The 15,419-nt window shown below is 48.0% G+C and overlaps 1 protein-coding gene across 1 annotated transcript; it reads right to left on the bottom strand.

Annotated features, from left to right (window-relative positions):
• Positions 1-886: 886 nt before the first annotated feature.
• LOC127038331 (histone-lysine N-methyltransferase PRDM9-like) lies at positions 887-15,004 on the bottom strand. The gene is made up of 10 exons (XM_050930915.1): positions 14,924-15,004; positions 14,309-14,432; positions 12,891-12,964; positions 8,305-8,422; positions 7,341-7,466; positions 6,334-6,605; positions 4,983-5,050; positions 4,206-4,396; positions 1,188-2,118; positions 887-1,019 (listed from the first exon to the last, which is right to left on the bottom strand). The coding sequence occupies exons 1-10, from the start codon at positions 15,002-15,004 to the stop codon at positions 887-889; spliced, it is 2,118 nt and encodes a 705-aa protein (XP_050786872.1).
• Between the last annotated feature and the right edge of the window lie 415 nt (positions 15,005-15,419).

Here is a 15,419-nt window from a genome sequence, read left to right as displayed (position 1 = left end):
GCAGCTGGTTTGGGTTCAGTCACTACCCCCTGCTAGGGATCACTGTGCAGGATAAGGTCAGTCTCAGAGAAGCTCATTTTATTAACACAGGCTTAAAGAAATTCTCTACAGAAGAAATATGGAGGGAAAATATCATCTTCCCGAGAGAGAGAAGGAACTAAGAGGAACAAAACATGAACAACAGTGTTAATAGTCAGGCAAGGCATTTCCAGCCTTATGAGCGCATGGGTGAGAGTCAGCGCAAGCTGGGAGTCTGAACCGAGCTCGAGGTGCTGCCCCACCAGTCCCCATTCAGAGTTAGTCACCCCATCCTTGCCTTGCTCTCGCGTGAGACCATCGCTGAAGTTTGACTAACCCAGGCCAGGTGCTTGGCTCTCACTGCACTAGCCACAAATGGTGTGCGACAAACAGGAGGTGGCTCCTGCAGGCCTGCCTTGCTCCCACCTTGGCCTGGCCCCACCTCATACAGTAGCAAGGCTGCAGCAAAGTGTGGACAGAGCACTACGGGATTACTGTCTACTCAACCCCAGGAGCTACAGTAACGGCTGTAATTCCTGCTGCTCCTGTTGCTCACAGGCCAAGTCTCTTCTGGAGGGGCAGATGCAGCAGGCCACTCAGGACAGTCAAGGGGCTGGGGCAGTAGCCCAACTTTAGTGAACAACAAAACCCTCAGCAAGTGGAGGAAGGACGCATCTCTCCACTCAGCCCAGGAGCAGAAAGGTGAAGAGGATTACACTCACCCCTGCAGTCAGCATGAAGCAGAGGAGCAAACCAAAAGCCCCCAAGAAGGTTAAGGAGTCTATCACTACAGCTCTTAGCTTTACCCAGAATCCCACAAGATTGACACAGAGGCCTCATGTTGTTTGGTCTGCAGAGTGTTTCCCCTCTAGGCATGAGTCCGTTGGTGGCCGGTCAGGTTTGATGGCTGCCTGAACCTTCTCCCACTGTCCGAGCACTGAAAGGGCCTCTCTCCAGTGTGGATGCGCTGGTGGGCGGTGAGGCTGGAGGAACAGCTGAACCTCCTCCCACACTCCAGGCACTGGAAGGGCCTCTCTCCAGTGTGGATGCGCTGGTGTCTGGTGAGGTTGACTGACTGGCTGAACCTCCTCCCACACTCCAGGCACTGGAAGGGCCTCTCTCCAGTGTGGATGCGCTGGTGTCTGGTGAGGTTGACTGACTGGCTGAACCTCCTCCCACACTCCAGGCACTGGAAGGGCCTCTCTCCAGTGTGGATGCGCTGGTGGGCGGTGAGGTTGGAGGAACAACTGAACCTCCTCCCACACTCCAGGCACTGGAAGGGCCTCTCTCCAGTGTGGATGCGCTGGTGGGCGGTGAGGCTGGAGGAACAGCTGAACCTCCTCCCACACTCCAGGCACTGGAAGGGCCTCTCTCCAGTGTGGATGCGCTGGTGGGCGGTGAGGTGGACTGACTGGCTGAACCTCCTCCCACACTCCAGGCACTGGAAGGGCCTCTCTCCAGTGTGGATGCGCTGGTGGGCGGTGAGGCTGGAGGAACAGCTGAACCTCCTCCCACACTCCAGGCACTGGAAGGGCCTCTCTCCCATGTGGATGCGCTGGTGTCTGGTGAGGCTGGAGGAATGGCTGAACCTCCTCCCACACTCATCACAAGGATAAGACTTCTCTCCTGTGTGGCTCTGCTGATGTCTAACCCAGTGTGATGGCCTGTGGAAGTTCTGCCCACACTCGCCGCAGGAATATTTTTGTCTGCGATCGCCACATCCCTCCTCCCCTGTTTCGCTCTGTGCATGTGGCTCCCCTGTTGTGTCCCTCCACTGCTGTGGAGGCAGGTTTGACGGTAAGCCAAATGCCTCTCTACCTCCCACACCTTCCCTCTGCCCTAGCAAATGTGGTTTCTTTCCCCATGTGCCTTTGCGGAGGGAGCTGGGGTCTGGTGGCAGCTGCTGTGATGCTGGATCCCCCGGGAAGGAAAGACCTCTGGTTTTAGGACAAGATTCCCCTCCCAGAGCACCTTCGTCTTCTTCACTCTGCAATTCGGTAGGCAGGTGCTTACGCTTCAAGTGTTGGCTGAGGTAATCTTTGCTGCTGAAAGCCAGCCTGCAGCGAGGACATGGATGGCAGTGTGGATCCTGCACACGCACTGTCCAAAAAACAAACCAGAATTCAAATAGGAAATGGCAATTGCTCCAACATGCTGGCCCTTCCAGAGGCTTTGCACTACTATCCTGCCACACAGGAAGGGCTAAGAGCACCAGACAATTAGTGACACTCAGACTTTAGTTTTAGGATACAAAATGACCCGTTCTCTGTAGGACCAGACCTAATGACTGACTCCTCCCCAGGGTTCAGTTCTATCCCCTGACAGTCAGCCAGATTCAGACCTAAAGCTGGGACAACCATGCTTGGTTATTCTAGGTCCCTGCTATAAGTGTCATTTTCTCTCTCTCCTCTCCTAGCTATTAGGGGTTCTGGTCCCGGCCAACTCCTCTCTCCCAAGGCCAGTGGAGTAATCCATGCAGAGAGTTGTATCTATAAGCATTTCTAAGGTTGTGTCTACACTGGCACTTGAACGACAAAAGTTTTGTCTTTCAGAGATGTTAACCCTCCCCCCCCCCGACAAAAGTTTTGCCGACAACAGGCGCCAGTGTGAACAGCGCACTCCTTCCGAGAACGCAAATGCCGCTCATTGGGAATGGAAGATTTTGCCGGCAGGAGAGCCAACAAACAGTGGCTACACTGCATGATGTTTAGTGGCATGGCTGTCGTAATGCAAGCAGGTCCCTAAAAGCTGTGTAGTGTAGACATAGCCTGTATTGCATGTCCCTGTAGTACTTAAGAGCTAAAGGCAGAGACTGTCTCCTCACACTAGTGACCCCCCAGAGCCTCCTTCCCCTGTAACTGTGCGGGAAAGCCTGTAGGCACAACCCCTGCTGGTTGTTGCCCAGTGCTGGGAGTGCACTGATCGGCACTCTGCTAGCTTGGCCTAGTCTGAGGATCATTGTGACACCCCAGAGGCTCTACCACAGATTTCAGTGGCAGTGGAGACATAGTGACTTTGACCAGCCCCTCACTACACCCCATCCTCCAAAGTCTCCTCCATCTTTAAGCTTGTTTTGAAGATGCCAAAACACGCCTTGTATCGGTTTAGTTTCTGAACTTTGGGATTCTATACAGGGAAGGCGATAGGTGGCTCTGCACCCACGGTAACACTGAAGAGGCTTCTAGCCACCCTGTGCAGATCATGTGATAGCCAGTCTCAGACTCTAGCCTGGTTGGTTAGTTTAACTTTAAATACTGTTTTTAGTCCCAGTCTTCACCTCTTAATGTAAAGCAGATGCTGGGGTTGGAGAGGGTTGGAAAGTCACGGGCAGAGCAGGAGGGGCAACTGACAGTGTTTCAGCTGTTAAGCACTGACCTGCTGAGCAATTCCCAGTCTGTGTCTCCTCATGGATCCCAGCATTTTGCAACCATTTGGCTATCAGGGACCTGATTGCTGCCTTTCTAAACTGTATCAGGGAGATCCCAGCAACAGCTGCCAATCCAGATTGGTCATTGAGAATCACTGAGCTAGGGATCCCCCCATATGTGCCTGTGTTGGAGGTGTTGTGAGTAGCTGAGCAGAAGGCAACTGAAGAGGGAGATTCAGGGCAGCAGGTGCTCTAAATCTGACCAATAGGCGCACCGCAGGCCAAATCCAGACCACCAGACACTTTTGAATGGACCATGAAGTCTTTTTTACTTATTGCATTATTTTTACTGCAACATGAAAAAAATGTTTCTCTGGAGCCTGGACCTTGGCTATACCTTGACCAAGAAACATGGACCTTGACAAAAAATAATTGACTACCCCTGTTCTAGGAATGGCAGGAAGCTCCCATAATTAGGCTCATTCCAACCACTAGTGGCAGCGGTGGCTGCCAGGGCTTTGGAGTGGAGCCCAGAATCGGAGTGCGGAGCAGCTCCAGAGCAGTGGAGCTGCAGGTTTTTGCATGGAGCTGGAGCAGAGCTGGAGCACAGCTCCAAAGCCCTGGTGACTGCAACTCCTTTCACCAGCTTCCCTCATCACATCTGCACTCAAGATGGGCTCTCTAGCGTAAGGATTTACTTGTAAGCATTCATGATAAAGATGTCAGGATAAGAAATGAAAGTTCCTGGTTATTAGAAATTGTGTCATCTCAAAACAAGCCCAGGGAAGCTTTTAACCAGAGAGAGGTTGCAGCCTGGTACCTTTGGGTGGCGCTGTGCTTTTCCATCTCGTGCCCCACTTGATGCCCAGCTCCTTGCCGTATTCATCCCCATACCAGACCAGAAGCTCACAGTGCGGCAGGATGGCCCTGCACACTCTATAGTAGATTTTCCCATGATACTGGAAAGCGACAAGGTTCTGCTCTTCTTCATCCCTAGCACAGTTAACATACCTGGACATTCACAGTTAGGAAAGTGATTTGTTAAATACAATGGTCTTCAGTCAGGGAACTGCCAACCTGAAATCTAGGCAATAGAACAGTGAAATAACCACAGTACTTCTAGATTTTCCTTAATGGGATTAATAGGTTATTGGTCCATGCCAGGAGATTTCAGAGCCTAGCCAGTAACCTTTGAAAGCTACATCCAGTGTTTTTGAAGCTCATCCACTCCCACTAAGTTTATGAAAGTGATATGACTTAGAGAGCCAAAATCTGTACAACTTTTATAGAAAGGAGATTCTGGCGAATGAAGCTTCCTCAATATGCTTCTCTGTGCCTGGGTATTGGAGGGCTAATGCTGTGTCTCTCCCTAACCAAGTAGGCACTTTGTTTTGGGGTTTGCGTTGCAATCTTAGTGCTGAGAATATCATGTTGTGAATGCTAACAGGACTGGGTAAATAACTGCCTGCTTAGTGATGACTGAGTGTGCCACAGCCTGTAAAAATGAATCCTGAGTCTTCATACACCTGAAACACTGACTATCCCAGAGTTAACATTCTGTGATTATACTGATGAGGATAGGAGTACAGGGACTTACCTCATCCAGTTGGCATTAGTTTCATCCTTTCCATCAATGTATACATACCAGTTTCTTCCCTTGGTGATCTGGAGTTGAATCAAACAAGACACACAGGAATCAATAAGGCACTCTCCATACAGATGAGATGATAAATAAGTGACAAGTGTCATAGACTCATAGACTCTAGGACTGGAAGGGACCTCGAGAGGTCATTGAGTCCAGTCCCCTGCCCTCATGGCAGGACCAAATACTGTCTAGACCATCCCTGATAGACATTTATCTAACCTACTCTTAAATATCTCCAGAGATGGAGATTCCACAACTTCCCTAGGCAATCTATTCCAGTGTTTAACCACTCTGACAGTTAGGAACTTTTTCCTAATGTCCAACCTAAATCTCCCTTGCTTCAGTTTAAGCCCATTGCTTCTTGTTCTATCATTGGAGGCTAAGGTGAACAAGTTTTCTCCCTCCTCCTGATGACACCCTTTTAGAGGAGGGATAAAACTTTAGGTTCATGCTTTGGGTTCATTGTGTCCTGAACACAGTTCAGAAGTAATCCTGCAAGTGTGAATACACACAGAACAGACAGGGCCAAATAGTGCTCACAGCGACAATCCCAATGAAATCAAGGAGGCTGCACAGCATAACTTAAGCTTTGTCTACTCTGGAACTTTGTCAGCAAAACTTTTGTCATTCGGGGATGTTAAAAAACACCCCCCTGAAGGACAAAAGTTTTACTGACAAAAAGTGCTGGTGAGAACAGTACTTTGTTGGCAGGAGAGCTCTCTCCAGATGACAAACAGCAGCTACAATGCGTGACTTTTAGTAGTATGGCTGTAGCGGCACAGCTGTGTCAAAAGGTGTGTAGTATAGACAAAGCCTGAAAGCAGAACCTGGGCCTTCAAACAGTGTCTCCCAACAAACTTTGAAAGCTGAGCCTACCACCACCATCAGGAAAGTTAAACCAACTGCACCCCCCTAGGAGAATGCCATGTGTTAAAGGCCAAAACATATTAATGAATACATTTCCCTAGCCCCTCAGCAAGCCCTTCATGCCACCTCCCCGACACGCTGAGAAATACTGATGTAGGGTGACCAGATGTCCTGATTTTATGGGGACAGTTCTGATTTTCGGGTCTTTTACTTATATAGGCTCCTATTACCCCCTACCCCAGTCCCGATTTTTCACACTTGCTGTCTGGTCACCCTATGCTGATATAAAGTCATACTAATAAAAGGTGAATTAATAGAACAGAGAGTGAGAGTTCAATGCCAAGGAGCATACTTCCTCTCCTTCCTTTCACACTTTGATGAGCTAGAACGTAGCAGAGGGTTGTAATAGAAAACAAGCATCATTGGCAATTCATACCAGCCAAGAATAACCATTATGGGCTGCCTCCTCCTCCTCTGTTATCCTTCCGTCGTATGGGCCAAAATGAACTCCAATCGGCAGGGTGCCTGCCTCATTCCAGACTCCAAGCCCAGCCTGTGGGATACTCGAAAGCCCAATTCTCATCCCTGGGGGCAAAGTGAGAGCTGCTCTCCTTTCCTGTCCTGTTTCTACTATTGAGTCTTTGATGAAAACTGGAGGGCCATGAACCGAACACTCATCAATGAAGAATGTCAGGCAAGCCTCACAAACTAGAGCAGGAGGAGAAACAGAACATTGACTCCATCAGTTAGTTTCTCTGCTCCATCTCCCCTAGCCCCTGGCTGCATACCAGACCATTAACCCCATCACACAGGCCCTAGTGTATACAGGCGGCTGGGTGGCATACTAGGTAGCTGCTCTCCAGCTATTGCACATTGGCTGAGCTGAAGAGAGTCTGAAGTTTTTCCTCATACCAGAGGCACATTTTCAGAGAATTTCTGTCAGGTGGTATATTGCCTCCAGCAAGCGCTCAGTGGAAAGTGGACAGAGCAGCCTGTTTAGCTGTGCAGGTCGCTGTGAACATGGCAGCCAATGCTTAACTCTCTGCACTGGCTCCTTATTGAATAGAGAGTCGAATTCCAGGTCTCTCCTCATGTTAAGAACCCTCCATCGGAGAGTTAAGTTCCATCAGAACAATGAAACTCTTAACCAAGAGGAGAGTTTCATGAGTGCGGGAGACAGAACTATCACAGGAGCTAGGCCAGGACTATGGAACTCTGCCACAAGAGATAAGGATGACTTTCAGAATTAAATGCAAAACTGATCTCTCAACACCCCCACCCCCCAGCTATTTCTCCTGAATGATTAAAAGGATTAAAGAGATACAGACTATTATTCCTATTCTTAAAATTTTTGAGGTGTTCAGATACTATAGTGTGGGAGGCCATACAAGGAAAAACATTTGGGGCTCAAAGAGGAATACTGAAATAAATTATGTGACTTACATAAGTAATCATCATCTTGTGGTTCATTTATTTCAACATACACTTTTTTCTCTCTCTTTCGTAAGCTGTACGTGTTAACTTGGGTGCTCTGCCCTGGGGTTTTAGAAGCTGCTAACCTGGGTAGATCTAGAGGGGAATTATACTGGGCAGGTTAGTCTGTGCAGTACCAGAACGGATAGAAACAAACAGGCAATGCCATGTTCAGGCCTAAATCTCATTTATATTGAGGTTGCTTTACACAGCAAAGGGGCTACAGAATATGTAAGAATCAGGCCCTTTGCACATGAAAACATACATAAATAGGAGCCATACCACAGTTTCTAGGAGCTGAACACTGAAAACCACAGCTGACTCTGACACTTTCTGACTATAATTGATTAAGCAGTGACATTGTCTCCTTAAATCTGTGTCTAGCTCACTGTCCTCTGCTCTCAGTGCCAACAGCCTCAGATGGGCTGGTATGCAAGAATCCAGACCCAAGTAAAACAGCAATACGAGGCCAGTCGGTGTCCTGATGACCATGCTTCACGTTGCCAAGATGGATTCAAGCCAGGTTAGACGTCTAGTGCTGGTTTCCTATGGCAACAACGGGAGTGCCATGGAGGCTCACCCCGCTTTGTGTCACCCAACAGTGTCCTAAGCAACCAGTTAAAGAGAAGCATGATAGGGATTTGAAGGGAATCCCATCATGTTGGTGGCTGTGAGCTTACGTGCTGAAGGATGCACTCTCAGGGATGGAGAGCTCAAAGGGAAAAGCAGCAGAAAGAATAGCTGTGGTATTGAATTGGACTTCACTATAATGAGAGATATTTCCATGTTTCTACAGATAATGAGAATTACGTGTCCCACTTTAACCCCTGGAGTGCAGAGAGCACCTCCCACCAAATCTTATAGGCTGCAGACCTAATAGTTCTCAGAGCTACCATAAAAATGCAGAGGAGATTTCCCCACGTTCTCGGCTTACCAGTTTTCAGATCAACAACATTAGTGCCAGGGATTCTGGTGCCCACATCTGAATTTTTGTTCAATTTCTCAGTGTCCGTTTGATTCTCAGAGGCCTTCTCCAGCACTTTCTTTTCATTCTGCACACAAAGTTGTTTTCCATTACAATAAACGTGCTGTTCTGGTTCTCTCTACCCAGAGCCTCTCATGTGGAAAAACTAACATACAAAAGGCTACAAGGAGCAGATGAACTACCTCATTATCTCTAGCTTGCCTGCATATATATACCTGCCCCTGGAAATTTCCACTACATGCATCTGACGAAGTGAGTATTCACCCGCGAAAGCTCATGCTCCAAAACGTCTGTTAGTCTATAAGGTGCCACAGGACTCTTCGCTGCTTTCTTTGTTCTGCCCAACCTGATCTTGCCCAGCTGGGCTTAATGATCAGCCACACCTCGCTCTCCCTCCAGGTGCACCAAGGTAATATAACTCACCTCTCAGGCCCACATTAATCCATTCAGGGCCAGCATGGGGTACACACCCCATCACAGGGTCTCATGCAATTTGACTTGAATATTCTCTTTGGTGGTCTTTGATAATCTAAAGAGGGTATATCGCAGGTGATAGGCAAGGAGCAAGTTACCTACAAGGCTTAAAATACAGACATTTACCTATGGATCTCTTCACTGAGGTGATTAGATATTTGCCTAATCTGATACTGCATCATCTTTATAAAGCTAGTCAAAAGCTTTAAAATGTTTTATAATTGAAAAACGGTCTTTGTAAAAGCAAATTGTTTTGCAAAAAAAGCTGACTTGTTCCATTTTTGTGAAATTGTTCATAATGTTTTAATTTTTTTGAAAATGTTTTTGAAATTGTTATCCAAATAGTGAAATATTTCCATTTTTCAGGCAGCTCTACTTTGGAATAAAAAATTCTGTGCTCTACCATTGTAAAAGGCTCTATCAACCAGTAGGGGGTGTATCAGTCATACCAGGAAGCATTCTGCCACAGTGTATGTCTACACTACGGGATTATTCTGATTTTACATAAACCGGTTTTGTAAAACAGATTGTATAAAGTCGAGTGCACGCGGACACACTAAGCACATTAATTCGGCGGTGTGCGTCCATGTACCGAGGCTAGTGTCGATTTCTGGAGCGTTGCACTATGGGTAGCTATCCCGTAGCTATCCCATAGTTCCCGCAGTCTCCCCCGCCCATTGGAATTCTGGGTTGATATCCCAATGCAAAAACAGTGTCGCAGGTGGTTCTGGGTAAATGTCGTCACTCAATCCTTCCTCCGTGACAGCAATGGCAGACAATCATTTCGTGCCCTTTTTCCCTGGATTGCCCTGGCAGACGCCATAGCATGGCAACCATGGAGCCCGTTTTGCCTTGTCACTGTCACCGTATGTGTACTGGATGCTCCTGACAGACGCGGTACTGCAGTGCTACACAGCAGCATTCATTTGCCTTTGCAAGGTAGCAGAGACAGTTATCCCTATTGCACCGTCTGCCATTGTAAATTGGTGATGAGATGACGGTTATCAGTCGTTTTGTACCGTCTGCTGCTGTCATGGGTGCTCCTGGCTGGCCTCGCTGCGGTCGGCCGGGGATGCATGGACAAAAATGGGAATGACTCCCCGGGTCATTCCCTTCTTTATGTTTTGTCTAAAAATAGTCAGTCCTGCCTAGAATATGGGGCAAGTGTACTAGAGAACCAGAGAGCACAGCCACTCCATGTCAGAGCCCCAGAGATCCCGCAGAAATGATGAGCTGCATGCCATTCTAGGGGGTGCCCCTGCAACAACCCCACCCGTTGTTTCCCTCCTACCCCAACCCTCCTGGGTTACCGTGGCAGTGTCCCCCCATTTGTGTGATGAAGTAATAAAGAATGCAGGAATAAGAAACACTGACTTGTTAGTGAGATAAAATGAGGGGGAGGAAGCCTCCCGCTGCTATGATAGTCCAGGCAGGACAGAATCTTTTATTTAGACATGAAAGGGGGGGGCTGATAGAGCTCAGCCTCCAGTTGCTATGATGAGGATGGCTACCAGTTGTTCTGTGCCATCTGCCGGGAATGACCAGGAGTCATTCCCATTTTTACCCAGGCAACCCTGGCCGAACTCACTGAGGCCAGCCAGGAGCACTGCTGGTCTCAGGCTGCTGCTGCTGATGGATAGCAGTCATACTGTACCATCTGCCACTGGGAAGGGGATGCTGGTGTTCAGCGCTGCAGCACCCCGTCTACCAGCAGCATGCAGTAGACATAGGGTGACATTGAAAAAAGGCGAGAAACCTTTTTTTCCCCTTTTCTTTCGGGGGGGCGGAAGGGTGTAAATTGACGACATATACCCTGAAACACCTGGGAAAATGTTTTTGACCCTTCAGGCATTGGGAGCTCAGCCAAGAATGCAAATGCTTTTCGGAGACTGCGGGGACTGTGGAGTAGCTGGAGTCCTCGGTACCCCCTCCCTCCCTCCATGAGCGTCCATTTGATTCTTTGGCTTTCCGTTACGCTTGTCACACAGCACTGTGCTGTGGACTCTATCATAGCCTGGAGATTTTTTTAAATGCTTTGACATTTCGCCTTCTGTAACGGAGCTCTGATAGAACAGATTTGTCTCCCCATACAGCGATCAGATCCAGTATCTCCCGTATGGTCCATGCTGGAGCTCTTTTTGGATTTGGGACTGCATCGCCACCCATGCTGATCAGAGCTCCACCCTGGGCAAACAGGAAATTAAATTCAAAAGTTCACGGGGCTTTTTCTGTCTACCTCGCCAGTGCATCCGAGTTCAGATTGCTTTCCAGAGCGGTCACAATGGTGCACTGTGGGATACCGCCCGGAGGCCAATACCGTCGATTTGCAGCCACACTAACCCTAATCCGACATGGCAATACCGATTTCAGCGCTACTCCCCTTGTCAGGGAAGAGTACAGAAATCGGTTTAAAGAGCCCTTTATATCAATATAAAGGGCTTCGTTGTGTGGATGGGTGCAGGGTTAAATCAGTTTAATGCTGCTAAATTCAGTTTAAACGTGTAGTGTAGACCTGGCCACAGTGTTACAATCCTGATGTAACTGTTGATGTTGCTCTGGGCTCCCATTTGGGCAGAAAGTTTGTGGCTTGCTTATATTAGACATCTCCCCTCTGAAATGTGCCATGTCAGGAAGCCGCCTTGAAGTGAATTTGTTTCTATCTACAATGTATTTGAGTCCAGTGGCAGAAACTGAACAATTCCACTGAGATATTCTGAAAAATGATCCTAACTCTTAAAATTTTCTTGGCCTTTTATATAAATGCTTTTTTTCCCCCTCCATCTTATATATGCATCCTATTGGTATACATACCAATTTTTACAATCATTTGATTGCAGTTCTGGGTTTTAATTATTACATTTATCATTAAAGTTATTATTTAATTGATAATTGTGGTCCAGGAACCTTTGTGTCAACTTGCAGAGGACAGAGGGAGCATAGAATATTACAGGGATCCCTGTGACAAGGATATGCACCATAGTTCACAAAGAGTAGCATGCTAGGTCTCTACCAGGTGCTAATACGTAGCTCATCATAATCATTGGGAAATGCAAGGATAATATTTAAGAAGTTAGGTATCTATACTGAAAATTATGTTCTTAATGCCTTGAAGTTAAAGGCAGGTCACCGAGCAGTGATAGGCCTCAGACAGATTCTGTTCAGGCAGGATCAGAGGCGCTAATCTCTGTGGCTGGTCATGTGTATCTCACAAGGTACATCTATTTGCATATGGAGCCACCAACTAGTCAAGATTGCAAAAGGACAAGGGATCCCAAAATCAAAGGGACAAGCAGCAGAAGAGCATCTGGTTTATGAATAAAGATTAAAGGACTGTTTTGCTATATTTGGGGCTGGATACCCTGCGCCTGAGAAGCTGATAGAGTGGGTTGTTTCATGAAAAGGGGATCACAGCCAACCTGGTTGAAAAGCGCTGGTGATCAATACGTTATTAAAGCTGAAGGTATCTTGTTAATTAAGTCTAGGCCCTAAAAAGCATGTTATGATTTTATCTGTAACCATTTGTGTCCAATAGTTCTACCTGCTGTCGTTGAATGAACTCGGTTCTCACTATAACCTCTGCTGCATGTTAAGTAGAGCAGTGATCTGAAGTGTAACTGGTAAACTGAGGTGTCCTGTGTCTTTGGGAACAGTGAATCTGTGACTACTGTGAGTGGACAGTGGAACAGGGGCTGTGCACTCCAGGGGGGGACACAGAGGGCTTGGAAAGTGCCTATCTCTGCTCCACAGAGGGACAGCGAAGCCTGCATAGGCTGAGAGGGGAGTGCTTGTGGTGCCTGGGGCTCCTGGAATCAGGGAGCTGAACCACAGCAGGTACAGACAAGATTGCCTCATGCTAACAGCAGGTGGTAGTGAGGTGCCCTACAGCCCTACTACTCCTAGGAAGTGTCACAATAATTATTTAATTATTAGTTGAATCAGCAGCATAACGAGCAGATAAAAAGCATTTTTAATGTCACTGTAGAGGCATTTGTTAATTAAAAACGGGGTTCATGTCCTCTATAAGATTCCTCATCTAAGCAAAAAGTACATAGTAAGCTTACTTGACTGATGTTCTGCCTTTTCTTTTTTTCCTGTTTCAAACTGCCAGATTTACATGGTGGCCTGAAGGTTTTAACTGTAAGTGTAAAACAAACAAACAAACTGAACAAGTTCCCAAATGCTGCATGACCAACATTACTGAAATTGTAAGTGTCCCAGGCAGGAAGCTGGCAGCTGTTTCATGTTCTGACTGTCACAGAATCACAGAAATCAGAGATAGAGAAGCTCTAAGAAAGTTGTCTCAGCCGTCCCCAACCACTACATAGCTGTTACAATGTAACTGGTTTCACTGTGCAGGGTAGCAAGCTGTAGAGGACAGGATGTTAGGTTAATGCTTTGTTATGTAAGAAACTGCTCTTCACTCATAAAATTATTTAATATTTATAAATAACATATAGCTTGAGTGCTTGAAGCTGCCTTTGATTTAGCAGGAGTTTGAATCTGTCTGAAACCATAAGCCCCAGAGAAAAACAGGTGTCACAGAGTGGTTCAGACCCTTTGAACTTCCCTGCACATGTTCCACATTTCATGCTGCCTCGCTGCTGATACAGGATGTTTGTGAGTAAAAAATAAACTGTTCACTTTTTAACCTGAATGCCCCAGATTAGTGCAAGGAGAGCCTCATGTTGCAACCCTTATGGTGAACTAAAGTGTCATGTTAAGGCGCTCCGAAGTGAATCTTCTCCAGTTCTCCATGGCTGGAAGGGTGAAAAGTGCAACATGAGACCTTTGAGGCTGGGGACTATGTGGCAAGGAGCTGATTTCCCCCAAGGATCTTTTAATCAGTGGAGATGCCCAGTAATGGTAGCTCATTAAAATGAGGAGTCACTTCTTTGCTCTGTTACCTAAAGGTTTTGGTGTCCAGTCTTCATCAGACTCAGAGTCGTATACGATGGGGTTTTGGGGACGTCGACCACGACACATAAATGTGGGTTTCGGGGTAGGAAGGCCTAACAAAGAAATCCATTATAAGCAATAACAGCTGACATGATCTGAGTCTTGCTCATGCAGTGAGACAGCTTCCCAACACCTTGCACTGGGAATACAGGCATGGGAACCTGGTGGCAGTGCCACATGTTCTAATCTGGAAGACCTGTGAGGCTCGCCTGGCACCTCAGGACTCCTACTGCCCAGGCCAGAGGGCTTGCAGCAGCCTCAACTGCCTGCAAGGCTCATCACAGAAACAGCAAATGGAGAAGCCAGCACATGCACCTAAGGTCTGAAATGTGGGGTGCAGAGTATGAATTTTCTATACTGGATTTATACTCTGGCTTCTCTCTGCCCCAAGGACACAAACTCTCAATGTCTCCTCCCTCCCAAAACGAGGAAGACTTAAAGGAGGACTAAATACAACATCTTCAACTCTCCAGCTGCTTGTGCCACTTGGAGTTGCCTTTTCACCCCCAGCTGGCCCTCTCACCTAGCTCAACCATAAACTCATAGTTTCGCTTTATGTTCCTGTAGCGGGTTTTCTCCCAGGCTCCCATCTCTGTCCATTGCTCTTTAGGGAAGTAGATAGACAGTTCTTTGAATTCATCTTCCACCTAGTCAGGTGAAGAAAAGTGTCACAGGTGTGTTATGTTCAGTAGTCACTGTCTGAATTTTCTCAACAAAAGGGAACACTTCTTTCCCTCCCTGTCCACCGCCCTAGAACAGCAGCAACTCTCTTGGGCAGAGGGAGGTGTACGGAAATTGGCCCTGTGCAGCATCTCAACTCCTACTTTTTCCACTGACTGACCATTTGGATGGAAAAGTGAGAGTCTAATTTTAAATTAATCTCCTGGGCCTGATTATCATCTCTGGCCAGGAGACAGGGAGTGAGCTGCTTCCATTGGTGCTGTGGGTCTCAGCCGCACGGCTCTTGCCTCCCAAGGCACAGGGGCACATGCTCCTTCCCCTGCAGGTGGAATCCTAGCTGGCTCTGCGCCAGTCAACCATCACTCTGGTGCCCCAGACGCTCTCCCCTCCTGCAATGGGGAAGATGAGACAAATTTCCCAGGTCCCGCCCCAGCAGCTGCTCCCCTGGGCTCCTCACCTGGGAACTCTCCCCTGCTTTCCTGCTTTTCTGCTTTTTCCTCTTTTCTGATGCTCTCCCTTTTCCAGCATTGTCACTCATGGTGCCTGACAACTTGCCCTGCTGCCCCAGTAAACTCTGTAAGGGGACAATGAAATGAGGGCCTCACAGGTGTCTCTTCCCTTTCTGGAGTTCAGCACTTTTGGGGGTCTTTGTGGTTCAGCCTGAATAGGGGTCCTCCTGCCTCACAGGCTTAATCTAGCTTGGGGTCTACCCTCCTCATTCCATGTGGCTCAGCCCGGTTGGCATCTCTCCCCTGGGGCTCAGCCCAGGTTGGGGTCTCTCCCCTTGGGCCCCAGGGCTCGGCCCAGGCTGGGGTCTCTCCCCTCAATCCCCGGGGCTCAGCCCGGGCTGGGGTCACTCCCCTCAGCCCCCTGGGGCTCAGGTCTCTCTGCTTGCTCCCTGGGGCTCGGCCCAGGCTGGGGTCACTCCCCTTGGCCCCCTGGGGCTTGGCCCG

Source organism: Gopherus flavomarginatus, chromosome 20, assembly GCF_025201925.1.
Source record: "Gopherus flavomarginatus isolate rGopFla2 chromosome 20, rGopFla2.mat.asm, whole genome shotgun sequence".
Lineage (NCBI taxonomy): Eukaryota > Metazoa > Chordata > Testudines > Testudinidae > Gopherus > Gopherus flavomarginatus.
Note: the sequence above shows the minus strand (reverse complement) of the source record. Positions and strands in the feature narration are given on the sequence as shown.

What these genes read in the sequence shown, in the direction of transcription:
- LOC127038331 (XM_050930915.1), bottom strand. Translation starts at nt 15,004, where the DNA reads ATGAGTGACAATGCTGGAAAAGGGAGAGCATCAGAAAAGAGGAAAAAG. An exon ending in AAGCAGGGGAGAGTTCCCAG is followed by an intron (nt 14,433 to 14,923) that starts GTGAGGAGCCCA and finishes TCACCTGACTAG; the next exon opens with GTGGAAGATGAATTCAAAGA. An exon ending in ACAAGATGATGATTACTTAT is followed by an intron (nt 6,606 to 7,340) that starts GTAAGTCACATA and finishes CTCCTGCTCTAG; the next exon opens with TTTGTGAGGCTTGCCTGACA.